The 27,295-nt window shown below is 48.6% G+C and overlaps 1 protein-coding gene across 4 annotated transcripts in view; it reads right to left on the bottom strand.

Moving 5' to 3' along the window:
- Nucleotides 1-1,845: 1,845 nt before the first annotated feature.
- Nucleotides 1,846-27,295, bottom strand: part of KANSL1 (KAT8 regulatory NSL complex subunit 1) — a 101,310-nt gene continuing 75,860 nt past the window's right edge. For 3 of the 4 annotated variants that reach the window (XM_075036284.1, XM_075036283.1, XM_075036285.1), the window contains 11 exons: nt 22,226-22,341; nt 20,524-20,719; nt 17,328-17,493; nt 12,817-13,002; nt 12,243-12,404; nt 11,766-11,917; nt 9,400-9,518; nt 8,085-8,142; nt 7,351-7,463; nt 4,591-4,837; nt 1,846-4,115 (listed from right to left, as the gene is read on the bottom strand). In XM_075036284.1, the coding sequence (XP_074892385.1) occupies nt 3,867-4,115; nt 4,591-4,837; nt 7,351-7,463; nt 8,085-8,142; nt 9,400-9,518; nt 11,766-11,917; nt 12,243-12,404; nt 12,817-13,002; nt 17,328-17,493; nt 20,524-20,719; nt 22,226-22,341 (1,764 nt within the window). In that variant the 3' untranslated portion in view covers nt 1,846-3,866. The remainder of the gene's footprint in view (nt 4,116-4,590; nt 4,838-7,350; nt 7,464-8,084; nt 8,143-9,399; nt 9,519-11,765; nt 11,918-12,242; nt 12,405-12,816; nt 13,003-17,327; nt 17,494-20,523; nt 20,720-22,225; nt 22,342-27,295) is intronic. The other variant, XM_075036286.1, reaches the window with a different exon arrangement.

Here is a 27,295-nt window from a genome sequence, read left to right as displayed (position 1 = left end):
GCAGCTCCTGAGGGTCACCAACGCCCCGGGCCAGGGGCGTCCTTGGCGTGCGGGAGAGCTCCAGTGAGCCGTCCCTTCCCGCTGCCAGTGTCCTCAGCCGAGCGCGCATCCCCAGCCCCGTCTGCCATCCTCCTCGCATGCCCGTCCTCCCCCGCGGGGGGCTGCCGGGAGGGGTCCCGGGACAGCCCTTTCCATCCACCGCGTCTCCCGCTGTCCCCTTCCAGCAGCCCGAGCCACGTCCCCAGCCCCGACGTTCAGACCCAGGCCTGAGGGTTACCATGAGCAACTGGACAGACTGACCCATGGCTTTTCCTTTACTCCACACACATCTTGGTCTGAAAAGGGTTAAAACCGGCACTGACTCAAAAAAACCCACGTGTTTCTGCACTCAAAAAAAATAATACGCTTGTTAAATGAACTTCCAGTGTCAGACTGCCGGTGGTGCTGGCAGCCCCGTGTCCCCTGCGTGCGCTGGGGAGGGGAGGGAAGGTTTGATCTCAGTGTATCATTCTAGCTTAGCTTCTGTCTGTGAATGTCCATAGTGTATCGTGCGTTTTAACAACTGGGTTACACTGTTGCCGTAAAAGTGAATTTGGAAATAAAGTCATTACTACGATAAACGCCGACTCTTTTGCACAGAGGGGGGAGCGCCCGGGGAGCAGGAGGGACCAGGCTCGGGCTCAGCCGGGTTTTGGGTCCCCCGCAGTGCTGCCAGCGCACCGGGGGCTGCAGGACCGGCTACTGGGGAGCAGTGAAGATGGGCAGGGACCGATTTTCTAAGAACCAGCCACCGGTCGCCAGCTCCCCTTCCCTGCAGCACGCAGGGAGGCTGCGCTTCTTCCTGCCCCAAACTGGGGTGGAGGCCCTGCAACCAGGAAGCCCAACTTTTATTTTTGGCTCATTGCATAACCGTGGCCACATTTTTCTCAGCTGCGGAACGAGCCTAAACGCAGCTCTGCCCCCCCACCCCACCCCCAGCACCGCGGCTGTTCAGAGGCTGCTTCGCATCACACCAATGCCTCATTCCCCTTCCCCAGTTCCAGCCCGTTCCAGCTGCAGCTTTTGCAGCCAGAGACCCCCCAGTTACCGGCACCGCAGCATCCGGTGCTGCACCTCCACCCCCCCACCTTGTGCAGGTCAGAGAAATTTCCAGCGCGGCGCAGCTGCTCGTGCAGCCGCAGTCGCCACCGTTTGCTTTTCAGATTGGTTTTCCTCCCCCGTTAATTACTTGTAATGAGTCCAGTGATGCCCAGGTTGCTGCCTCCTACTTCTCTGATCATCTGGCTGATAATCACCCAGCACCTTCCTGTCTCCCATCCACTCGGGGAAAGAGGCACAAAGTGTAACTCTCTTGGAAATTTAGGAGCACCCAAAGAAGTCGCCTCCCACCACTCGCCTCTTGCCAACGATCAAATTTCACAGCAAAACCTGCCAGGAGGGCAAACAATTTACACAAAGGGTACCTGGGCACGAATCAGCAGCAACCGGTTAACCCTGAAAACGTAAAACAAACTCCTCGCCCAGCCCAGGTGGTTTGACTGAGCGACGCGAGGCAGAGCTTGGTTCTCTTGAGCTCTCCCAGGGAAGTGCCAACAAACCCCGGTCCCACTCCATCGCGCATCTCGGTGCAAAGCCCAAATCCGGAGATCCCGCAGAACAATTCCTCTTTTCACTAATTGACGAGAACTGCTGGGAAATAACGTTCTAAAGGAAAAAAAGAGGCCATTGAAACGCGGGGTGGGAGGGAAGCGGCTGATCCGCCCGAGAGCGGGCTGAGCGCGCGGAAGGGCCCCTTCCACTTCCCAACCCAGCGTTTCACAAACACACTTTGCATAGAATGTTCTGTTTTAATTTTTTTTTTAATCTTTTCTTCTTTTTTTTTTTTTATAAGCACATTTGTGCTTTGCCAACAGAATCAAGACATTAACAAAGATCAGCTTCTCGGAAGAAAAGCATTTCTATATAACAAGGACATTACACAGCTCAAAGCAGGAAAAGAAAATATTTACAAAATACAAGGTGGTTTTTTTGTGGTTTTTATAATGCTAAAAGGGTTATTCAGAATTTTCAACCTTATAAATAGAAAAGCACTTATGCAGAGGGATATGGTAGCATTGTTGTTTTTTTTTAAAGAAACGATGACAATCCTTTAAACTAGAACAGAACCAAAAACACTAGATAATGTTGAAAATTGTGAAAACCCCAACCATTAAGCAGTTTAGCTACTATTTCTTTACGATTACAAAATGGAAAAAAAAAAAATATGTCCTTTGTATTTTTTTTTCCTTTTTTTTGGTGATGTGATTATACATAAGACAGGCACAATGCTAGCAACAGGACAGGGACCAATAGCCACACCGTCGGGATCAGAAAGCGTTACAGATGGGAACGGTGTGCGGGATCCGGGAGTCACTGTGGGTGCAGAAGGGAGGGAGGGGGAGAGGGAGGGAGGGGAGGAACGACAGCGAACTCGGTTTCAAAATAAAATACCTGTCAGGAGGTGGCACGTCGGACCAACGACTGGGAAATGAAACAGAATCGACACCTGTTCTCGGACCGTGTGTGGAAGTGGAGCGAAGCAGTGGTGACAGATCCCGATCCCCCCCCACCACCTCAGTGCGGCGAGAGCCGCCCGCCCGCCCGCCACCTGCCCTCCTTCCCTTCCCTCTCTCATTTCCCCTTTTCTGAGACCAAACCCAGCTACAAGGACCACCCCGGCGCCTCTGCCGTGCAACCCGGACCTGCCACGTCCCGCTCCTGGCACGGGACGCTCCATCTGCCGCCGGCCGCTCTCGGCGGCTCCTCGGTGCTGCGGCCCAGAGCTGCCCTCACCCCAACTTTCCAACCCTACGTGGGGGGGGGGGGCCGGGACGCGAGGGCAGAGCTCAAGCGTCTGTCGCAGACCCGCGTTTCCCAGCTGAAAGCTGCTGCTGGCCTCGGCCAACAGCCACGTCCCCAACGCCGTCCCTTAAGTGCGTCGTGACTTCTGCTCCCACTCGAAGCGTCCGACCGCACCGGGCTGGGGACTCTCTCCCCTCTCTGCCTTCGACCCAGGAGAAACACGCAAGGTGTGAACAAAGCTGCTTCCGAAATCCCACTCCTCCCACGCGGAGCTGTGCGTGAAGCGGCTAAAAGGGTCCTTCCTTCCCCCCCACCCCGCTGTCCCCGACGGACAGGGCAGCCAGACCTCGGCACAGGGAACGGCTGCTCCCAAACCAGGGGAGAAGGAAGGAGGAGGTGGCGGGCGGCCCTGGGGGCAGAGGGGAGATCGGGGAGGGGCAGAGTCACCCCTCGGGATACCTGGAACTACAACCTAGGGGAGGAAAAGGCCGGAGGGTGGAAGTGCAGGGTGGGCACTCTGCACATGAGGACAGACAGACAGCTAGTGAAGGTTGCAATCCCAAGACATCACTTTTCACCACTAATTTCACTCCACTAAAACCTTTCAGGGAGGGGGGTAGCGGGTTAAGAGAAAAAGACACCCTTTTGCTTGAGAAAAACTATCCCCGAAGTCTGCTAGTCAGCTAAATCCTGTGCTCTAGTTTTATACACCTAAGAGGGGAGGGGAGGAAAGAGGGAGGGGGGTCTGGTGGGCTGCTCCCCTCCCGAGGCTTCACTCCGCTGGGAGAAATCTGGGGGCTCTCATTCATGTGACAAGGAAACATGGAGAAGAAAAAAAAAAAACCAAAACAAAACAAAAAAAAAAAAAAAAAAGAAAACAAAAAACAGTTTCTAAACTCCTTAAATTCACTAAAAACTGTGAAAATTCCCGGCAGGATGTTTGAATATCAAACGCAGATTTTGGAAGCTTTAATGCCAAGAGTTAGTTCTGTGTGTTGGTTTTGCTCATGTCTTCCCGTATGTCTCTATCTGTGCGCTGGCCGCTGAACTGCTGCGGAGGAAGAGGAGGAGGAGGGTGTCGCCAGGGGGGTTCGGCTCTTGAGGCTGGCCAGGTTGGGCAAAGCAGAAGTGCCATCGGTTTCCCGGGAGGATTTACTGCCCGACGTGCGCCGGGTGCAGCGCGACAACCGGTCTTGGGGGTCAGATTGGTCCTCACACTCTGTCCTGGGATCGTACGAGAGTGGGAAGGTGCGTCGCTCCCAGGGCTGCACAGCCTAAAGGGAAGAGACACCAGGCTATGGAAAATCCTCCGGAAAAGCTCTTCTGCTCCCCCCTCCATGCGCAACTCCAGCTGCCCGCAGCGGTGGTCGGAGCAGGCAGCTCCACGGTGCCGTGCCAGCCATGGACTTAGCCTGGCCTCGTTAACGGAGCACGGGAAGCTTTAGCACGTGTGGTGAGGATGCGTCAGCCTCCAAACTGAACCAACCGCTGGAAAAGCATCCTGCTGCCCATGCCGAACAGCACCACGCTCTACATCCCGTCTGGCCGAGCGTTCGGACGGAATTTCCCCCATGCAGGTTTCCAAGCTGTCTCCCCACGACGAGGGGGATAAAACAGCCAAATTTGAGTGTCAGATTCACCTCTATGCATCTGCAGCAGTCGCTGCAGCGACAGGCAGCACTCGGACCTTCCCACCAGCCTCCGGGAACAAAACTAGAGGAAAGAGCCACAACCGGAGCCAGCACCCACCTGCTCATCAAGGCCAGCCTCAGGCGTGGAGCAACGGGTGTCCTCGCTGGACAGAAGCCGCATGGAGTCACGGGAGAGGGGGGTGAGGGGGGCAGAGAGCAGTTCGGGGCTGATGGGGCTGCGCGGTGAGTGGGTGTGGGATAGCTCCGAATGGGAGTGGCAGTTGCCCACGTCAGGGGATGCCGGTTGGGGAGTTGAGGGGTTCCCCAGCTGGGGGGTCGTCCGTCCGTCCGTCGATCTGTAAGACCTGAGATAGGAACACATTTGAGAGCCTGGTTTCAGGCCCAGCTGCGCCGCGCTCCCACCGATACAGGGGCCCAGGCTGCTCGCTGCCACCTGATACCACCTTACGATCCCTTCCACCGTCCCCTCCTCGGGAGCAGCCGTACGATAGGGAACGCTGCAGGGATTCGGCACACGCAAGCAGGCAATGCCGCAGCCCACAGGTTAAAACTCATCCAGGCTCATCTTTGTCCCATCTCCACTGTCTCGATGCAGCTTTGCAACACTGACGCTGCTCTCCTAAGGTCACGTGTCCCACACATCTCCTACGCTGCGAGTGCTGCATAAATACCACGATGAGAAGGCACCCTATGAAATCAAACTCTTCAAAATTGGCTTCTCCATGTGTTTCCACCATCCACATGCCATGTGACACCAGGCAGTGCAAGAACCGAGCGTAGTGAATCAGTAATGCTGAAAATGCAGCAAGTTCAACAGTTGGGCGTAGGAGGAGCACTGTAAAACCCCTAGACTTCAGACCAACAATTAAGAAAGTTTGAGCACCTACACAGACTCCCAGATAAAAGACCCACAGGCTGCAAACACAGAAGCCTAACTGGAGTCCCCACATCTGTGTGCAACTCTTCAAGATGAAGTGCAAGAGCAAGTGGCAATCAAGGACTGCCAAGGATCAGATTCCAAAATCTACCTCAAAAGTACCTAGGTGTTCATCAGAACATACAAACCCAGCCCCAACTAGACTAATAAACAGCTACACCTGCAGCAAGCTAGATGGAGTCAATGTTCTGATTCAAGATGCAATTTAAAAGCTGCTACAAGAAAAAACCAAACCATTCTGTTACATACATGAGGCAGGAAGACCACAAGAGGCTCAGCAGATCTGCTGGAGCAGGTCACAAAGAGAATGACATTTAAGGGAAACTAAGTGAGTCTACCCCAGCATTTACTGGTTATTACCTGGCCCCCAGGTACTCCACAGGCAAGGAGCAAGGTACTGGCTGGATCACAGCAACAAGAAGTTACCAGGCCCTGAGGGGCTCCAACAATTTCTAAACAAAGACTAACGCAGCTGCAGAGAACAGCCCCAGGATGGGAACTGAGGGACTGAGCAAGGATCCTGCTGAGGAGGAGTTCGGGACGTGACAAATGCCAAGCTGAACTCGGCCAAGTCACTCTCAGCACAAATGCAGCGAACCACGTCCCGGGTTGTGCTGACGAACGTGGCCAGTGGGAGCAGGGACACTTACATCCCCATCTCTCCCTGCTGGGGAGCTGTACTGGGAATACTGGCCCCAGCTCTGGGGGAATCTCCATCCTTGGAATTGTTCACGCCATGGCCAGACAAAGTCACGGCCAACCTGGTTTCCTACTGGCAGCAGTCCTGCAGGAGGCTGGACCTCTGGAAGTCCTTTCCCACCAGCATTTCTAAACGTGTGAGATGGAAGTTTGAATTCACCGCAATGACCAAGCCAGGACCTCAATACAGAATCTTTCACCAACATCCTTACAAGAGAGTTTTTAGAGAAACAAAATTATGGTGAAATGCTATCAGATGTGACAAACTGCCTGAAGAAGCTTGCAAAGAAACACCAAAATTTCCCCCACTCCACCAGCAGCAGCACAAATGGAGTTTGACTAACGCTACCTTTGCATTTGCAAAAGTTCTTGCAGAAATAACCTTGCACGATCGCACACACCCAACAGGGCTAAACTGAAACCACAACCAGACTAAGACAACTGGGTGCATGTTTGCATGCAATTGTAGTTCAGCAAGCATTTCTGCCCAAGCACAGAGTGGTTCAAAACCAAACAAACCATCGGAAATAAAATGGAGAAGAGCCATTCTCTTCTTATGCAGGTTTATGATGAGATCAACAGCTGGAAACTGTGTGCGGTTTTAGACACCCACTCTTAAAGACACTGCAGAAAGGGAATCAAGTGTGAGGTGATCAGAAGAACGTAAGGACACGTATATAAATGGAGCAAAGAAATGGCATTGCTGAAGCAATCGAGCAGAGATGCCACAGACAGCAAAACATTGAGAATAACCAGTGTTCCTTGCTCCTGCATAAAGGATGCCCATCTCAGCCCTTTTGTTTTTCTCTGGACTCCTGAGCTGGCGCGCCAGCCTCCACGCTCCTAGAGCAATGAAAGTGCTTGAGAAAGTAGAATCCAAACAGACAATGCAAGAGTTGGTTGTCCACAACTTAACTGGTGTGTAACTTCACCTCCACCTAAGCAAGACTAAGCCCCGCTTGTACAAGGGCTCCTCAAGCTGCTCTTACAGATGGTGATCAAACTTTCCAATACCAGCACACGCTTTTATCCACTTTTATGGATCAGCCAATCTAACAAAGCCTCCACAACCTGCTCCCAAAAGCATCCCACTCTGTTGGGAACGAAACGTTGACCAAGAGAAACCCACTGCATCCTCTTTGCATTCAAGTGCTGTTGGTGCGCTGGGCCAGTCCCTGCCAGTGCCGAGGTAGTGCTGAGGAACCGTGCCGGCAGGCGTACCTGCTGCCCCGCCGCTGCGGAGGCATGCTCGTGCTCCACAGCCACCGGGCCCGCTCCATCTCTTCACACTTGCCATGCCGAGCAGCGAAGGCCGAATCAGACAAGTCCTCGATCTGGGAAGGGAAGGGTACAGGGCTTGGTCGCAGCTTTCTTATATTAAACATGCATCTACATGCAGTTCTGCCAGCATTAGCTGCAGTGTGAATTTAAATAAATGTTTATGTCTGGAGGGAGGCAGATGCTATCAGTGAGTGCAAGAGCACCTTGTTAAACTGAGTCTGCATTGCTTAGGAAAACATTGAGAACTAAAAACCAAAGGAAAGCCACTTATCCCAGAATGAAAGCACGCACACAGAGGTTTAAAGAAATACCATCATTATCAGTTTAGCTAAAATAATAACTACAGTGGCATGACTGGTCATGATTTCTTGATTAGACTATTCCATAAAAAGATAGCTGCCCAGAGAGATCTCCTGACAGCAATCAGACCTCAGACTCAGCTGTACCCAAGCCAGTTATCCAACTTCTGCCTTATCACATCTTTCCTGAAAAGAAACCAACATCAGGCTGGTTTCTGCAAGGCCAATTGTGCCATTTTATTGCAAAAAAGGAAGAGACTCTGCACACCCCTGCTGAGGTCCCTGCATCCACTCCCTTCTGGCAATCCCCCGTGGACACCGTTCAGCCGCTACCAACCCCATCCCACATTAACTCGGAAATAAAATTCTTCTTACCTCCTCATTGTCTTCATCAGGGTTCGCTTTCAGAGCACTGATATCCACTTCACGCCAGCTGCAACGCACAACAGAGGGCAGTCAATCACAGGCACAGCCAAGCACAGCAGCACATGCCCGGCATGCACTAACACTGTCTTTTAGGGAAGGAAAAATACAAGCCTGCCACAATAAGCAACATACTTAGGCCCAGTTTCATAAGCCAAGTGGCCATATCTGTCTACCAAAATCCCTCCTGTGGTATCGGACAAGGGTTTCTTCCCTTCCCCTGTTAGCCTGCTCCATTTTGTACACATCTTTTTGCAGTGGGTTCGCACCCACTGAGTATAACACTGCAGGACAAGCAGGAGATGTCCTTCCACGTTGGGAGGGTCAGGAACGGAGAGCAAGGCTACCAGTGTCCTCCTGCTGCAGCCCTTCCTTTCTGCCTCCCTGCCCAGCTCCCAGTGCTGGTCTGGCAGCATGGCTGAAGCCTGGCAAGGGCAGAGGAAGCAGAGCAGATGCTGCAGCATTTCCTCCTCTTCCTCTGGCTCAGCAACAGGCTCCGTCCCTGTCCCGCTCTGGAACGGGCCTGGGAAGAGCATGTAGGACCAGGAGGAAAAAAGAGGTAAGTTGGGTAAGAGACCTGCACAACTGTGAGGGAAAAGGACTGGAAACTGGGCAGTTTGGATAAAGAAGTTGCACCAGTGTTGCAGCATGTCAGCACACTCCCACCAAACAGCCAGGTGCAGAAACCAGGAACAGATCTCATCCAGGGTGTTAATCCAAGACCATCCAAACAAGGGCCGATAGCTCACCTCCTTGCAGTCAGCTTGGGCAGAGAAAACTTCTGATTCCTACTACTGCCCAGGCATGGGAGTGCTTCTCCTGGCCAGTGCAGCCCAAGGCAATGGCCCTCTTCCTGCACCGCAATGTTAACCCAGCCCAGGCACCCACCGCCCAGCCCGGACACGTGCAGAGCTGGGAAACCACCAGGACTTTTGGCTCAACAAACTCAGCAGCTTTGCAGCAGCACAGAGGACAACCAGGATGACTTCAGGTTGCATAAAGAGACCGGAGCAGGACAGCTGGCTTTCATGCATGAGGAACACTCAGACAACATATTCCCTAACTTAGCAAGTCTCCGTCAATGGTATGATCAGAAATTTTCCAAACTCTCTCTTACTTCCAAGGAAGAGGAAAGCCCCTTTCCTCACCAGCACTGGCAGCCACTGGGAGTAAAGCCCTGGGCCAGAGCTGAACTTCTGACAAGACACTCGCACAGTAAAAGCCTAGCACATAACAATCCCGTGGGAGGTGGGGATCAGGCACGTACCTGGGTGTGAGGATCTCTTTATACTGCAGTTTCTCCACACGAGTCGTTGCAGCAACGGACATTGGGATGACAATATTGTTAATATCGAATGAACTTTCGCCTCTCCTCCTCCTTGGCTGCTGTAACATGAAGACAAGAACCACGTGAGAAAGGGCTGTAGGTTTTGTCAGGTTAAGTCACTGATGGAAAAATGACGTGGTCTCATGCAAAATGGGCTCATATGACCTATGGAGACTCCGGAACCAACAGCAATTTGCATCAGAATGGGGTTCACCTACTGCTTGCTGTAAGTCCTCTTGCCAACCAAAAATCCTTAGTTTGGAGGGTACAAACAAGGGCAAGGGCTGCAGTGGTCCTGCAGGCACTGCAGCAAGGTAAGCAAGGGCTGCTGAGCTCCAGCCACCATCTCCACACTGGCACCAGCCGCTGCACAGTCAGGCAAATCAGATTGATCCAGCTGATAAACTGAACCAGCAAGAAAAGAAGTCTCCTGTATAATCCAATTCCCTACTGCCAACATAAAGTAGTGAAACCATCAGGAAAGAGGGAGGAACCATCCTGTTTGGAAACAGCCCCCCTGCTCATGTCCCTGCAGGGGTGAGGACCCACCACAGGCGACACTGTGACAGAGAAGGAATGTGAAGCAGTCAGACAGGAGTTCATCTTGGGTTTTGACAGCTGTACTAGGAGCCTAACAGCTTCCATCTGTATCGCACTTCTTACTGGAATAGATTTTCTAAGACACAAATAAGCTCCACACTTATCTATTTAAACCTGGTTGAACACTGGGTGCTCTCCTACCATCTGTCTATCCAAAAGCCTCCCCCAAACCTGTGACAGCAGCACTGATGGTACAGCGACATGAATCCTCATGGATCAGCTTGATAGGCAAATGGCCCATCTTCCTAACGGAGTCACCTGCAATTTACCATGTTCTCCATCTCCTTTGATTCCTGTGGCTTTCAGTGTAAAAACATGTGGGAACACAACTGCCAGGGACCTGTCACAGCCAAGCCGCAGGACTCATGTGAAGCTGGATGAGGACGGAACAGGTGGGCAACTATTGTTACAGCGTCAAGGAAATTCTAACGTGTCACTATCGACAGTGAGGCCTGACGCACCGGCTGGGGAGCACATGCAGACCTGTGCCAGACTCAAACGATTCAACCCAGGACCCGGACCTTTGAGCCCAGAGCCCAGCGCCCACAATGCTCTTGCTGGACTCAGCCACCAAAGAGAAGACACTTCATCTTGCTTTTCTGAATGAGCTTGTGAAAGAGCAGCAGAAAAATCAGCAAGAGAAGACCAAAAGATGTGTGTGAAGCACAAAGAAATGTCATCTTGACGCACTGGAGCTCCTGAGATGTCCTCTTCTCCAAAACACCTAGCACATTTAAGACAAACTACTGCTGCTCATTGGATTCTTTAGACACCCCGTACCATCACAGAGTGCTTCACTGATGTCGCAGCTGGTGACGGAACAGCAAACTCCACAGTGAAGGAACCCAGCCGGGACCTGGCAGCCCCAGAGCAACAAGCTTGGAGCAAGGACAAGGGTGCACAAGGTTATGCTGGAAGTAGTGCCCTCAGCAATGCCATGGACAGATGCCTCTTAACCACCCTGATTTCACCATCAGGATTTGAGGAGACCTGCTCCATTATCCCTGGGTCACACGCAGCTTAGGCTGTGGCACAAACTACTAACCGGAGTGGCCAGACATAGGCCAGATTCTTCACTGGACTCTTAAGAGTTCAGCAGAATTCAGCCCTTTATTCAAGGGCTTCTGTTAACATGGGTCAGGCACTGGTAAGATGGATGATGTCTGGTGGAGGGGCTGTTTCATTGGTCTGACCCAGAGCACAGTGGGGGGGAGTTACGGTCCTGCTCACTGACAGCTTTTAGACAAAGCTTCATAAAGGTCTCAAATCCTGTCATCCTTCAGCATTTCAGGAGGCTGAGAGTGTCCAGAAGACAGTAAGTTAAGCAACTGCTGGGGCTCAGCTCTTGGGCTCCTCTCACTGCCATCCCCAGACAACTTCAGAAACCAAAACCCAGACATGAAGCAAAGCCAGGGGACTCCTGAGAACAGCAACATTTACCAGCAGTTACTGAGCTGACAGTAAACCTGTAAACGCAGCTGACTGGCTCTCTACACAGCCAACGTCAATCCAGGAACCCCAGCCAGACCCAAAGTCAGAGTGAAAAAGAGGGCCAGCAACCCTACCACCAGCTGAACCAACAGGTCCAGCATGGTAAGAGAAATACTAAGCACTCTCAAGCCTAAGATGCCCGAACTGCTCAAAAGCTGAGACCCCATGATGGAATTGAGCTCAGGAACCTCTCCAGAAAGGCACTAGGTACTTACGGCTGTGCTGGAGGTGCCCTGTGAACTCGTGCTGGCAGGAGCAGAGCCTTCCGAGGAGGTGGACAGTTGCCGCGCTATAGGGCTGTGAGGGGTGGGGGTTGCAGCTGCTGACAAGTAGCTTGGGCCACCGACGTCCGTGTGATGCTTCAACACTACACAAGGAGAGCGGGAGAAAATTAAGAATGACATTAGCAAAAAACCCAAAGGGGGGGTGGTGGTGGATAGAAAAGGACCATGTGCACCAGAAATGGCCAGTGCTGAGGAGCACTTTGCATGAAAGAGAAGCACCTTCTGATGGCGGCTGCCAGCTTGAGAGGCCCTGGGGGAAGAAGCAGTTAGAGCACACGAGGCATTGCTGTGGTGGCGACAAGGCCCAGAAGCAGTGCGTTCCCCCTTCTCCGAGGCTGAAGGGGGAGATAGGCTGGATATGCAGCAAAGCCCAAGCTCCCCCCGAGAGACCTGGCCGTGGGAGCCTACCTTCACTCCTCTCAGATGAGCAGTCTCGCAATCGCTTTTTGTCATATGCAGGAGGCTGGACAAGCGAGCGCTCTGGCGCTCTCTCGGCCTTGGACACGGCCGTAAAATCGTCTAAAGGCGGCCTGTGTGCTTTGTCTGGTTGGATTTTTTGATGTGAGCGCTCTGAGGAGGGGAACAGAGAAAGAGCTATGAAACGCCAGTTTTCACCTCTCTTTCTGTTGGCACAGGAGACTCAGGCAGAGTTTACCAGCTCCATAAATCCAGACAGGTCGGGCTCAACACCATCAGGGCGCTGGAGAGATGTGCTCAGAGCAGAACGAGCTGTAGTACTGCCCGTGCCAGCATGAGCACAGCCTCAGACTGATCAAGAAGAGGTCCCTACGAACTGAGACCAGCCTGAACTTCACAACCTGCACACACTTCACCTTCAGCCCTGGCCTGTGATATCATGGCATCACCCCTGAGAGCTGAATTTGAAGGTTATCCTCCTCCTCTCTCCTCCCGGATTGCACAGCTGTTAGGTGCAGAACCGGGCAACGTTTCTGCACGCGGCAGAGGCAGGGAGGACACTTACTGGCAGCAGTGAAGAACGAATTCACCAGCTTGTGGCGGTCCTTGCGAGCAGGGTCAGACAGGCTGCTGGTAGGCATGGGGGCTCTATGCTTGAGCGAGAGCTTTTTGGGAGGTTTAATTTTCTCGTAGGGTTTGTTCTGCCACTGCGATTTCAACATGCTCTGGAAGTGCAGGCTCGTCGGCACATCTGCAGAGGGATACAAAACACGGCATTCAAATTAACTAAATTATGCACCAGAAAGCTGCGGTTCTGTAATCCTCTCCCAGTCCCCCAAGAAGAACAGCCTTTGACAAATATACAGGCATCAACTGTAAAACCCAGGCTTGCCTATGCCTTCCTCACATTCAGGGAGGACCTGCAATGTTAGACCCAACATTTCTAATCTGAAGCTCTTTGAGAGAAGGACATTCCTACAGGATTCACAGCTCAAGTGTATCCCAGCAGCAGAATGAAGTCTTTGTCAGAAAAACCATGTGTCTTTACCACTGAACGTATCTCATGTACTGCCACGCTCAATTCTGCTATCTCAGATCTGACTTCCAAGAATCTGAGATATGTCAGCACATCAAATCTACAGAGGTATGGGCTGGAGGAGAGAAATTCAGCTTAAATCCTCAATTTCAGGTCAAGCCAAAAGCCAACCAAGTCCTGTACGACGTTAATCTGCCTGATGTGGCACCTCAATCATCTAACGAAAGTTGTGTTAAGTAAGCACACTTCAGAGGCTCAAAGAGCAGAGGTACTGCTGCTCACCGGGAGCTCCCCAGGCAGGGGATGGGTCACACAGACATTTGTGAGCAGGCAAACTCACAGGTAATTATCTGGGTAACTGATGCATTTCAAACCTGAAGTTTCTGTGCATACCACAGATCACAGTAATCCAGAGTACCTGTCCCTATTTAATCCTGCTGTCTCACAACGAGCAAAAGTATGCTGTACTGCTGTGAAATTTGGCAGATGCTACATTTGCTCACGTTCCTCAAGCTTTGTTTCTCCCAAATCCCATACAGACATGCACTCCTGACCTTAGCCAAAATACAGAAAGCTAACGAGATTATTCAGTGTATTTCTTGTGCAGATAGGCTAAGGTAGACTATAAAAACCGTTAACTGGAGTAGCAAACTACTCCAGCCTCAGGAGTCCCACAAATAAGCCTTTCTTTCATACTCATAGCTTCAAACTTCAGATTTGATCACCAAATACTGCTGCGTAAGTCTCCTCCAAGACCCAGCTCTCTTTTATATACCTGAAAGCCAAATTCCTAGTTCAGAAAAGCATTAAAACCTTTAGGGTTAACAGGAGAACTACTGAGACATGAATTTATCTTCTCCGACTACACCTGTAAGATCATTATACACCAACATTTGTGGTTTGACATGCCACCCATCTGCTCTCCTCCCCCAGTACAGACCAGCAGACTGTTGCCAGCAGGACACGCAGCTCAATGCAAACTCACGTTGCCACAACTAGGAGTTAAAAGCTCTAAGATGAGCATCAGTAGTACAAACATCCCTCCCCCACATCTCTCCAGCTCACATGACATTTTCACAGGGACTTTGAAACAGCTCTGAGCAGAGATGAACCTTCCCAGGCCCTGCACAAGGAATAAAGCTCCTCACTCTGCGCCTGCAGAGGGGACGTGAAGGCAATTAGGAGCTGCCGTGGGATTTAGAAACCGCATCTAGATAATCTCAGAGGGCAAGTGGCAGAGATTCAGGCCCCATCAGTAGTCTCAATGGCTGATATAAAAACCCCTCCCCAACATTTCCCCACCAACTCCAGGGACTGGAAAGCCCCAGCAGATCCAGGCAGGCAAAGAGGATGGAGAGAGCTGGCAGAGCAGGGGCTGGAGTCGGCTGTTATTAATAGGGGGAATTTGACTCTCAGGAAAAAGCCAGGACAGCTGCATTTCAAGTACCTTGACGGTTAAAGCTCTGGTTTAGCCCCATCCATTTGCTAAGGAAGGGCTATCACAGTGCAACGGCAGCTCTTTGGCCACCACTACTGGTTTGGGGAGCAAAAGAAGAGTAAGGGGCCAAGCCAGTCCTTTAAGGATGTGGCCAGCGAGGCTGCAAAATCACTGTGTTGAAGTGGTCTGACTTTGGGAAAATGGGCTCTTCTCTGTCAATTTTTTGCTTTCTTCTGAAAATTCATCCCAACCCAGCAGCCCCCACATCTGTGGAAGGAGAAGACAGGTCAGAGGGAGGGGAAAAATTCAAGCAGAACGTCAGCAGAAAATGAGTTATTTGCTGGCTTGTCACTGTCCTGCTGTCAGCACTGGTTGCACCAGAGTCTGTGCAGCAAGCAACACCATCACTCCTCCCCTCCTCCTCCTCCTCCTCCTCCTCCTCCTCCTCCTCCTCCTCCTCCTCGGCCGAGCGGTGCAGGCCTCCCAGGGACCGGCAGATGGCAACCACACTGAGCCCGAGAGCCCCGGCTCTCATCCTCCCCACCAAGGTTATTACATCATCTGAAAATTCCCAGCAAGAAATGAGATGAACCAGAAAAAAAAACAAAAAAAAAAACCCTGAAAGGAAGGGGACAAAGCGCTTACAAAGCGCAAGTCCAACGGGTTAAAAGCCGTGATGCCTGCGCCCCACTTGCCAGAAGAATAAATGATCTTTATTCCTCCTGCGGGTGCCTGGCAATTTTGCCCTTGGCAAACTGCACCCGAGATCCTCGGCTGCTGGCACCGGAGAGCTCCGGAGAGACAGGCTCAAAGTGAAAGTCAGCACATGCTCATAGCTCTAAGGCCAGGCTCCATCTAACAACCTCACAAGCTCCTCCAGAAAGTCATAATTCAGCCTCTGCCCATCGACCCAGCCAGTTGGCTTTCAAGGTGAGCCCCAAAAATAATCATGGGGGAGCACCAACAGCAAACTGGATTAATACTCAGGCAGGGAGACACCTTGATGCAGACTAACAACGCCAGGCAGAGTAATTTCCCTACCTGAACACGCTACCTGGCTTTTCGTTTGGATAGAAAAGAATACCCATCCCCCAAAAGCAACCCTAGCAAAACTAGGTTAATCTGAAGGAAGGAGGTGGCGGGGGGAATGGGTATTTCTGTAGAGGTGTTTTAAGCTTTACACTGTATAGTTTTAAAAACAAAATTTTTAATCTCATGCAGCCAGAATGGATCTTTTACCATGTGAACTGGCTGCAGCTGACCCTAAGAAAATGGAAAGTGAATACTGGATAATTTGCCTGGTGGCCATGTTGCAATAGTACACAACAGGTTTTCTCACCACTTCCTAGGGTATTAGACTTAACACTATAGACAGAGGATTACACGTGTTGTGAAGTCAGGAAATAAATTTCTGCTTCAGGAGTTCAGTGCGTTCAGTTCCTTTAGCATTCCTTAACAGAGATGTTTTTTTGGGGCAGGGAGGGGGAGAGATATGGTTTTTAAAAATAGCACCAATTTACTATTTTGGTCTGTTTTAAATATAGTTCTAGTGAAAGATGCCAGACTAATTGCTCCCAGACACTCCATGCATTTCCCACTGTCACACAAAGTTTGTGCAAAGCTGGAATTGAGACCCAAACACACAGATTAGCGCAGTGTCTTAACCTGGACCAACCACTTTACATCCTCATGAGAAGCAGGGACACACACCTTCCTCCCAGCATTACCAGCGGTGTTTTACACCTCAAGTAGCCAGACACTCCTACCAAGGAAAGGTACCACTATGATCTATTTACTGCCTGGCTCTCCTGATAAAAGTACCAGTTCCTATCATTCGTGGTTCTATATTTTGTGATCAGAGGAAAAAGACGACAGATGGACATCAATGCCATGCAAGTCAAGAGCTTTTCGTCAAAGAACAGGCTTGTATTTAATCTGGCAGCTTAGGAAGCAAAAGACTCTGGAAACTACTTCTTTTCCCTTGGGAAAAGTCCCTACACATGAAATCTGTGAATACCCTACAGTCAGGGTTGGTTAGTTATTACTTTAATGATGATTAACCCTGATACCGTAACACAGGGAAACGAGTGCCTTAACGGGAACATCCCTTCTTACTGCACCCTCTGAACCACGGAAGATCATTTACAATTCCTTACAAGGTCAAAACAATTTCCGGTGACTTAAACCATTCCACATATAATTTTATACAGATGAATAAACTCTACGGAAGCAAGTCTTTCTCAAGTGGTTTACAGCAACAAAACCACCAGCCTAAGACCCAGGTCTGTCCCAGTACAGACTCCCAGGCACTGCTTGGTTTTTCCACCCCTAGTGATGCTTCAGGTCAGGTTCCTGTAACACAGATTCATAGCAGAGCAGCCTTCAGGTGTAATGCTTTCCCAGACCCTTCCACTCCAGTAAATGCTCTACTCCTAAAAATACCTGCAGACCAACAAACTTGGTCATACCCAAGCACATCTGCACTTCTTCTGGAAGCCCAAGATGCACAAGGAGGCTCTGGAGCACCTCCAAGCATCCCTTGCAACCCATCTCAAGACCAGTTTCACAATAACCCTGGCAGCTTTGTGGGTGCTGTGCTTACCATCTGGGAATGATAAGACAGGATGAATACATGAGTCCAGTTGGGAGAGGCGCTCCAGCAAAGGGGCATCATACTGGATTTCCAGAGTTGTCGAGCTTCGAGTGCCACACAGAGCACATGAAGGGTTCACATCACAGCTACATCGCACCAGGCTATTACGATGGACCTGGAAAGGGGACAGAGAATAGTGTGAACATATCAGAGGTCAAGATGTCTAACTAAGGGCTCTCTTCACATGTTCCCCTTTGGCAGCTCATAAAAAACATCCTAAAGGCTGTTGTTTTGGGGTTTTTTTTAATACTTTGTGTAAAACCTGTTCATTTAGTCTGGACTCATAAAAGGACACTTTCACTTTGCATAAACACAACTGAAAACTACTACTCACCACCACAGACAGTTTAACATCTACTAAATTCGACTAAAAGTGTTTAATTTTATATAGGTTGAAACCTCATTTATAAAAATCATGAGGCAGCACAATTCAGTTGTCAGAGAGGGAAAAAAAGGCTTTTTGAGTTCAGATGGGTCAGAGAGCCATGACTATATGCCATGAGCTGACACTTACAGGGACATCTTTACAGGGTGAAAAAGGGTGTTTTTCAACCTTGTTTCTTAAACCAGGACAGACTTTTCAGTTCACAGATTTATGGACTTTATATAGACTTCATTTATATGAAACCACTGTAGGCAGATGCACAACTGGATGTAAATCTCATACAGAGACAGCAAACTATGATTCCCCATCAAAATGGAAAGAAGTATCAAACTGGATCATGCAGAAGTCTGTCCTGAGTCTAGTATTACTCAAATAATTTCCATTAATGATATGAATGATGGAAGAGATAATATCCTTAAGCCTTAGCAAATAACACTAGAACTGGGAAGGGCTGCAAGCATCTTGAAGGAAAGAGCTGGAAACCCACTCATGGTTACAAATTAAGAGAAATGATCTAAAATAAATCAAATGTAATTCACTGAGGGCAAATGGAACAAGTGGACACTTCAGTGCCCAGTGAAGAGGAGGAAGACGTAACTGAGCAGCAGTTCTGCCCAGAGGATCTGGTGGTTGTTATGGATCAGAAAATGAGCATGAATCAGCAGTGTTGTACCATTACTGAGAATTAACACCCCACAGGGCTTTATAAACAGGACGCCTGTGCAACACACATGAGGTAATCCTGCCACTCTGCTCGGCATTGCTAACATGTGAGCTGGAGGGCTGCACCCAGTTTTGGGCACATATTTAAGAAATGCGAGCATCAAACAGAGAGGAAAACAACAAAAAAATTACAAGGTAAAAAACCCCATCCTATGTGCAAAATCAGAAAGACCCATGGCGTGTTAAGTGTACAGGTGACCATATTAAGAATTACCACATCAACTTTCACACTTCAGGGAGAGCTTCTGAAGCAACTAGGGGAGCTGACCAGTCTATACCAGGACTTGGACTACTGGTAATGACTTTAAATGGCAGCCAAGTCAGCTTATATTAGAAAGTTTGGTTTGTTTGGACAAGACTAGCTAAGCACTCAAATAGCTTGCCTAAGGAGGTTTAGACAAACCATCTGGCACAGTGTAAGGATAAAGCAGTCTGCTCTGAGGCATGGGGATGCTGCGGTTGACTGCAGGAGACCCCTTCCCATCCTGTTCCACAAGACCAGTCCTGTTTCCAACCCAATGTAGGCTACAGTCCCACTCAACCTTTAAGCCACTTTTCTTTTCTACAGGACATCTCCCAAGTTAAAAATTTCAAGTGATGTTGTATTCAGATTTTGTAAAACAGTAGGCACACTTATGGATGATCTCTGTTGAAGCAGTGAACTCTCCTGGTTGTGATTTCTGGTCGCAGCAATCCACAACCACTTTGTGCTAGACAGAAGAGTGTGGTCAACTGGACATGGTATGTCTGGACAATGACCTAGCCATCACTCAGCTTTCTCTTGAATAACTGGAGGAGTCCACAGAAATCCTCTGCTATCTGGCACATCGTCCATCCTTTGGAATTGCTCTTCTGAACCACCTCTGATTATCAAATGTATTTGAAGACTACAGTCAAGATCTAACACAGAACTAACAGCCACTTCTTCAAACACTGAGTGCACAAGTCAGCATCACCTATGAGATGGTTCATAAACTTCCAAATCACTGAAGATCTTCCAAGCTGTCACTGCAGAGCTCTACCAGAAATACCCCAGATGAAACTGCAAACAAGTAATCAGTTAAAGCTAACTCAGCTGAGTGAGAATCTACTTTGCTCAGAAAAATGTTGCTTTTTGAGCTTCTCTTTAAAACTCCAGCACCTACAGAGTGAAAACCCCAGAATCTTTGGGGTAAAGTTTGACTTGAAACACTTTTAACTCAAAGGTAAGTGGCTTTTTGCCACCTATGGTTCTGCAATCATGAAAGCTGCATGCACAAAAAAGGTCCTTATTCCCTCAACTTCTAACTATCCATCCTCCAGCTGACAGTTTATGGCATTCCTAAGAGAAATTTAATGAAGCACGGCCTTTCCTCATACAGGCAATAAATAGTATTTCCACTTAACTGAATTCTGCATAAGGCAGAGGAATATAAAATAAAAAAAAAAGAAAGAAAAAAGAAGAAAACAAAACTAGGAATAGTCATGGCATTCAGTAATTTCCAAACTTAAGCAGCAGAAGTGAACACGATCACCTTGGCAGGCCTTTTGCAAGACATCCCACATATGCCTGGTCAGACAACTGTAGTTTTTCTTTGAGCAAGTAGCAGCGAGTTCCTGGGGCTGTGTTAATTCCTGTGCTCAGAGTTAAGGTTTCCTGATACTTGACTTTTCAGAGCTTCTTTCAATTGCTCAGACTGTGCCATATTGAACTACCCAGCCTGAAGTTCACCTCAGACTGGTTGGTTTTAGAAAAGAAAACCCACATCAGAGTTCAGTATCTCCCCTCCTCAGTGACAGCTAATAAAAGTCTTCCAGCTAATAAAAGTCTTCTAACAAATTAAAAGCTTCTCCTTCATTTCTCCAACAGCCTTTGAAGCCTCACTGTCCTCTTCCTCCCCATTATTTTTCCTGTCTTAATAACCACAAATGTTCCCAAAGCAGGGAGACCTCTTCATGCAAAAAGCAAAGGCACACTGGACCAACACATCAGTACATCAGGCTCTTTGGTGTGCAGCTTTAGCCATATACTGCATCAAAAAAACAAACAGCACTAACCTTTTTGGAAAGGGGCATAATGCTGCTAGGTCGAACAAGTCGTCGCTTCTTACAGCTCAGTACTGGGCGAGTGCGAGCTGCTACACACGTTCCATCCGAAGATGAAGAAACCATGTTCAGTCGTTGCTTTTTATGCAAGAGCTCCTCAGCTTCCTGGCCATCTCCCTGAGCATGTTCTGCCAGGCCAGGCTGAAGACTGCCCGAGAAGAGAAGAGGTAGAGGAGAGGAGAGTAAGAAAGATACTGTTACTCATTCAACCATCCCACGTTACCCAGCAGTACCAGCCAGGTTCACGATTCAGATCTTAGCAAACACTCTAAGCTGAGTTTAAAGCATTGCAGTTTCATGAGGCAGTAGCTTTTATTAAGCCAACTCTAATTTTTGCTTTTACTTTGGTCGCTTTCCACACTCTCCCACCACTGATCCTTTAAAAAAATACCTTTGGAAGTTCTGAACAAAAAATAGCACGTAAAGCCAAACACAAGCAAGACCAAAAGCCACTCTAGACCTGAACAGCTTTAATCCTAGAATTCAGCATCCCTTAAAATTACAGTTCAGGGTATCTTAATACAACAGGTTCTCAGGAGTCTAAATGCCAGGAAGCACAAGACAGAGAATATAATTTTCTAGAAAAAATATTTAACCTCAATGTAAACTCGATTCTGATTAATATTTGAGAACTATACCTCTAACAACTCTCAGTGGTGACACCAGAAAGGTGCAAGGTTAACACTAACCTTTCTGCTTTACATACAAAGGATTTTCCTGTCCACATGCAGTAACCCTGCCCTACCGTGGCATCAATACGTCATGGCACCTACCAAATACCAGCGCAGCTCTTCATCTATGTAACTTTTTCATGTATATTTTACAAGTGTTTAATTTCTAAAAATGTGAAACATTAAAGCCCTGTGGTCTAAGGCTCTGCAGTTCAAAGGCTACAGGCATATAAAGGGCTCTGTTATAGCCTGCAGTATTTCAGCTGTAGCAATGAGTTAGTGGAATGGTGCTTTCTACGCTTGCTCACACTGCACTAGTGCAGCATCCCTCCCTCCTCAAGGTACTAAGCAAGTGCAATGGTTCCAGCAATGCTTCTCTAGCCACTATCAGAACTTTGAAGCACCACGTGTTCAAGCGTTTTCAAGTGGTTTAACCCTGAAATCATCCTGTAGCACAGGAGAATTTCTTTCACTTGTTTCCATTTACCCACTTAAAGACTTTCTCAACAGAAACAGCCTGGAGAAACAAAGAATTTAGGAAGTCCTACTCCCAAAATCAATGGGATTTGGGTACCTCAGTATCTCCAGAAAAGTGGGCTGGTGGTTACATACACTTCTGCAAAATAATTGCAAGCGGGCCACCAGTACCTTTGAATCATACAATTTGCAAGCGTATTAAAAATACCCATAAAGAAACAGTTTTGAACATGCTCATTGCATGGTTGCCTGCAGGGCTTGTTCATGTAAACACAGCTCAGTTTAATACCATTTTCAGAAAAACAATGCAGCAGAAAACCTCAAGCAAGCAATCTCCTCCAGAGTGTTTCCAAGCATGATCTACTACCATGCTTTTTTAAAAAAGAGACCATTTACACCGTTACCAACCCAGTAACTACCAACCAGCACGTCACAGGCTGGTTTCCAGTGGGACTTAGTAAAGATCATAAAAATCAGACTCTTCTCATAATATGCAAGCAGCTTACGTGTTAATAACTCCATTGACGGGTCTTGGTGCTCCACAGGGCTTGGCGGGATGGGATTCAGGAGTATTTGCAGCAGAAATACCCGAGTTCTCTAGTGGCTGGGATCCAGAAACACTCTAAGGAAGGATGAGAAAGATCATAAATTAATAAAAAAAGCTTCTTAAATAGCCACAACTTTCTTATTCCCCGTTTCTAGTTGAGGACTCTGCACTGTAGCCATGGGTTTCCACACAGGACTTCAAAACAAGGGTTCAGAAGTCACTATGTGAACAGGAGACCGGAGACGTAAGGACTTCTTAGGGAGCAGCTCTGGCAAGAGGATGGATACAGAACAGCACTTTCAATGCAAGAACCAAAGGACTTCAATTCCCCCCAGGCAACCACTGAGGAGCATGAAAGGCTGAGGTCTTTAAGGAGATTTTAGCATTTTGTCTCAATAGTGCAAACAAGTTCATAACCACCTGTAAACCTTGCAGGCGTCTTCAGAAGTTTGATGCTGTGCTCTAAGCCACACGGCTGCAAGCTGTTGTCTAAGCAATTTGGGGGAAAACAGGAGAAGAGGGAGAGGAGAACAGACTTGCAAAACTGAATTTGCATTAACTGAATACCTGTGCAAACATAGTCCAAATAGCACTTTAAAAAGTATTTTAAATGAGTATGCACACAAGCTGTGGTTTTTGGATATAAGCAGGCCAACCCTATAAAGCTAAAACTGCCTGATAAACACAAAGCTGGAAAAACCTTTCTGGCAGAGGAAAAGTAAGTAAAAAATAAGCTAAAGACACAGAGCTCCCCAATCCCTTATGCCTTAGGTCTGAAATACAAATCCCCTCGCTCTGCAGCGAGTGGCAGTTACTGTGTGGCTGCAGCACTGAACGATGCCCATCTCCCACTGCCCTGCAAGTGGCCTCAACAGGGGGTACTTTCACCACAGCTTCCAAGGACACACTGGCTTTGTATACCTCCTGCCAGTGACATTCCTGCTCTCCACCCCAGCAGGTGCCAGCACAGTCCAGGTTCTTCATACCCCTGGCACTCATCACCCCCAGTTTCATCCCTGCAGCCCCTTCTTTTTGTTTTCAGACACACTCTTCCTCCTCCCTGGGGTTAAACTTCGTTTATTCCTTCGTGCAGCACTTCCTACACTCACTGCCAGTATCTCTCTAGCTGGGTTTCCCCTTTCGTGCACACAAGGGTGGTGGTGCAGCTCAAGTACTAGTAAAAAAGACAAAAGAAAAGGCCTGACTTATCTACATAGATGGCCAGCCAGCCCCCCTGCTTGTCACATACTCCATCTCAAAAGTATCTGTATTGCGTTGATTAAAATCTTCCCTGCATTCACTCCCCCAACTCAATGAACAACTAAAATCAGGCTATGGCAGTGCTGGACTAACGGTTTCCAGAATAGCAGAGACCTGACTCACCAAGGGAAGAGCAACTTCTAACAACACAGACAACTTCTGCCTGTTGCCTATTTGAGGAACTTTGCTGGGTTTTCTACACTTCTGCTAAAAAAGACGTTTCTCCTGGGGGGGAGCAGAGACAGGATCAGACCGACAGGCTTGTCTCTGATACTTGATCTGAGCGCACAGACATAGGGGCAAGATCAGATCGCGCCAGAAGTGTTAGGCAAGCACAACGCGTCACCCTGGCAAGGTGAAGTCAGTGCAGGAGCTCAACGTTTTCCCTCTGGTTTCCAGAGACTTGGCAAGGCTGAGCCTTCACATGACACCTCCGCCGGAGGCACCCACGGTTCAGGAGGGCGGGTACACATGACTCATAAGCTCTTTTGAAATAGGGTATTTATTTTCTTCTCCAGAAAGGGTCTTAAAGGAGGAACCTCTTCTCCAAGAGCTATCTCCGGCTTGGCGGTTCAAGATAGGAATAGAGGGTGACCCCGCTGCTTCCTGCGGAGGAGCTGGAAAGCATCAATCCAAAGTCTATTTATCAGAAACAGCCCAGGCTCACCTTATCACACTGAAGATGGGTGTACCCTAACAAGGCTCTGACATGAGCAATGGGGCAACGAGCAGGACTGCAAGAGCTGACATCTCCAGCGTTCAGAGCAAAGGCAGAGCTATTGCACCAGCTCCTCCTGGATGCACCCCCCGATGCCGTGCCTTCCTCTAGGGCTGGCTGGGCAGCCAGGCTGGGATCCAGAGGAGCATTCATCACACCGGGATCACATCGATGCTCCAGACTGAGCTCTTCTCTGTGTTTTGGTTATGCCTGGGGTCTGGAAGTTCAGGTCTTTCGGATCCCTAGGACTCTTGGGGAAGGGCGTCAAAGATTCAGCTTTAGCACACCTGCTTGTTGCACGTGAAACCAGGAGCCTGCAGACTACCAGGGGCTCTCACGGCAGTAAAGAAGCTGTGTGCTGGCAGGTAGTCACGACCCAACAAATGTCCCCCCTATTCCCAAAAAACCCAAACAAAACCAGACAGGTTCAGACATTCACCTATTAGTAGATACAAACCCCTAATGCAGGGAAAAGCCTTACCAAGCCACTCCATCAGTATCTTTTCTCATTTACTATTAAAAATTTTAAGTGCACCTCCCTTGCTAGATTACCAATACAAGCGATGAACCAATATCAACAAGCCGAGATATTTCTTCATGTTCTTCTTCACGTTATTCCCATCTTCAGGCAAATATATTTATTCACATACTGAGCTTCCAGTTCCCAACAGACATTCCCAGGCCTTCTTTGCAAAGCCCCTCCCTCCACTGACAATGGGATTAACTCCTCCTAAGGCTTATCAGCCACATCCCACATATCAAGCTGATGCCCGAGGACATGTATCCTGCATTCACACCAGCCAAAGGAGGTACCCACTAGTGGATGAGATCCAAAAAGGAGCTGGGGGTGAGACAGCATGAATTCCTCCCCCTACTCCACGTTGCAGACCTGTCTCTTACTCTGCCAGTTTGGGGAGGGTGGGGAAGGCAAAAAACCCAAAAGCCTAATTCGAAGCAGCCCAAAGAGTGCCAAAATGATAAGCACCTCTCCAGAAGAGGCCCAAGAGATACCCTTCCAGTAAGTGTCCTAACGCAACAGGAATGGTCTCTGGGCTAATCTCTGGCTCCGAGCAGATCAAGGCTCTGACTCAACACCCCACCCTTACGGAGCAAGTCTGATTAAGCACAAGCCCTCCAGCAGGAAGGTGTAGAAGCTGGGTGCCTGGAGGCAGTGTTTCTGGTGGCTGACACCTCCAGCACTGCTGCAGAGAAGCTAGCAGCATGGAGTGATGTGTGTGTCCACCATGTGTGGAAGGGGAATAAAAAGTCCTTTTCAGGAGGAGTTACGCTCCAAGATGGCAAGCATGGCTGCAGGAGTAGCCACGAGAAGGTGCCAAGTGGGAAACTGCAGCCTGCTTTACACCTAAAATGTTGCTCTTCACTGCTCTCAGTATCTATTATTTGTCTCACTGTTACCTCCAAGACCTTTAAGACAGATCGGATCTCCATCGCACAAGCACTGCAGTAACAGAAGCCTCTGTCTGAAGAGCTCACCCCAGGTGAAAGGGATGAAAAAAGGGACAATGCAGGAAATGAGTAAACACAGCAACAGTGAGGCGGCTGTGAGCAGCAAAACCAGACAGCACCGGCCAAGCAAGCGTTTTCTTTTCCATACATCAGAAATCTACAGACGTTTTCTACTCTGTACATATAGAGATGATGTCTAAAACAATCTAAAAAAGGACAATGTGATGACATTGTAAGTATATGGAAAATGTCTTTTATATGTAGGCACAAAGTCAGGTGGGACACAGTCCTTCCATCTGCAGATTCCCAGGTTGAAAATACACTCATGTCAGATAAACATCTTGATTTAAACAGATAAGGAAAAAAATATTCTTCCTATCACTGTTAAATTTGATCATTTATCTCCGTTATCAGCCTGCCATTTACAGATTAGCTCCCAAATAACAGCCAATTCATCAGTGCGGGAGCTTGCTATTTCTGAAGCGAATCGGAGCACGCTGTCACTGTGCTTGTTTATTATTCTCCAAGCGCTTTTTGGGTTAAAGCATGAAAAGGGGGGCCATATGACAGACGGACATCACTGTTCAAAACCAGACACTGCGTAATGCTTGTGATTCAATCATGATCTGTAGCAGCCCCTGTCATCCTGGCTCTCCAGCCTCCCGTCGCTCCTCCAGCGTGACTCTGTGTTCATGTGAAGGACCATCTACTATTTCAGCTGTGAGCAAAACCTGTTCATTGTACCAAATTACACAGCAGAGTTTTGGCCTCAGCTAATCTGCTAATTAAAGACTTAAATTCCAAATGCACATCTGAAAGCCAGTGTCAAGCAAGGAGACATTTTATTACAATCACCTGTAATAACCCCTTTGCGGTCCGGCGTTGAAAAATTTCACAGTATTTCATATTATCGTTTGGTATCAGGAAAACTCTGATAAAGTCTTGCCAGTGATAGGAGAAAACACTCAAAATACAATTTTACAGTCACTTCTAGGTAAGTTTTTATCTGTATCAACTACATTGAATATTAGTCTATGAAACTCAAGCACTCCATTGCAGTGAAGCTTCTCTTAGTACTACACCACAACTTCAAAATCCTCTATTTTAATACGTCGATGTGTCCCACAGGATCAAAAGTAATCACAGCCAGGCTGAACAGTACGATCAAGCCTTTAGTCTGTGGCCTACATTTCTGCATTAAATAATAAATACCTGGCACTCTGCATAGTTTCCAGTGCATCTCACTGAAATCATTAGTTCCCCTTCCAAGGGGTAACACTCAGGCAGATATTAATAGCCACATCTTCAGAAGCCTTTGCTAATTGTGCTGCTCTCAGTTTGAGGTACTTTTTTGCTACAGGGAAAGGATTAGTTAGGATTTTTAAGCTTCACAAAATGCTAATGCATATTACAAAGGTACCCCAAGGAACTCTGTTCTAAAAGGTGTTTAAATCCTATCGTTTATTAACCCCAAAATAATCTGGGAGGGGGCGAGCTACACAGAGCAACAGATCAGCAATTCCCATGTGAAGTTCCCACAGTGAGGTGCTTCTGCAGGAGGCCAGTCCCATGCCAGACACATGG

The sequence above is a fragment of the Buteo buteo genome, chromosome 9, assembly GCF_964188355.1.
Source record: "Buteo buteo chromosome 9, bButBut1.hap1.1, whole genome shotgun sequence".
In the NCBI taxonomy this organism is placed as follows: Eukaryota; Metazoa; Chordata; class Aves; order Accipitriformes; family Accipitridae; genus Buteo; species Buteo buteo.
Note: the sequence above shows the minus strand (reverse complement) of the source record. Positions and strands in the feature narration are given on the sequence as shown.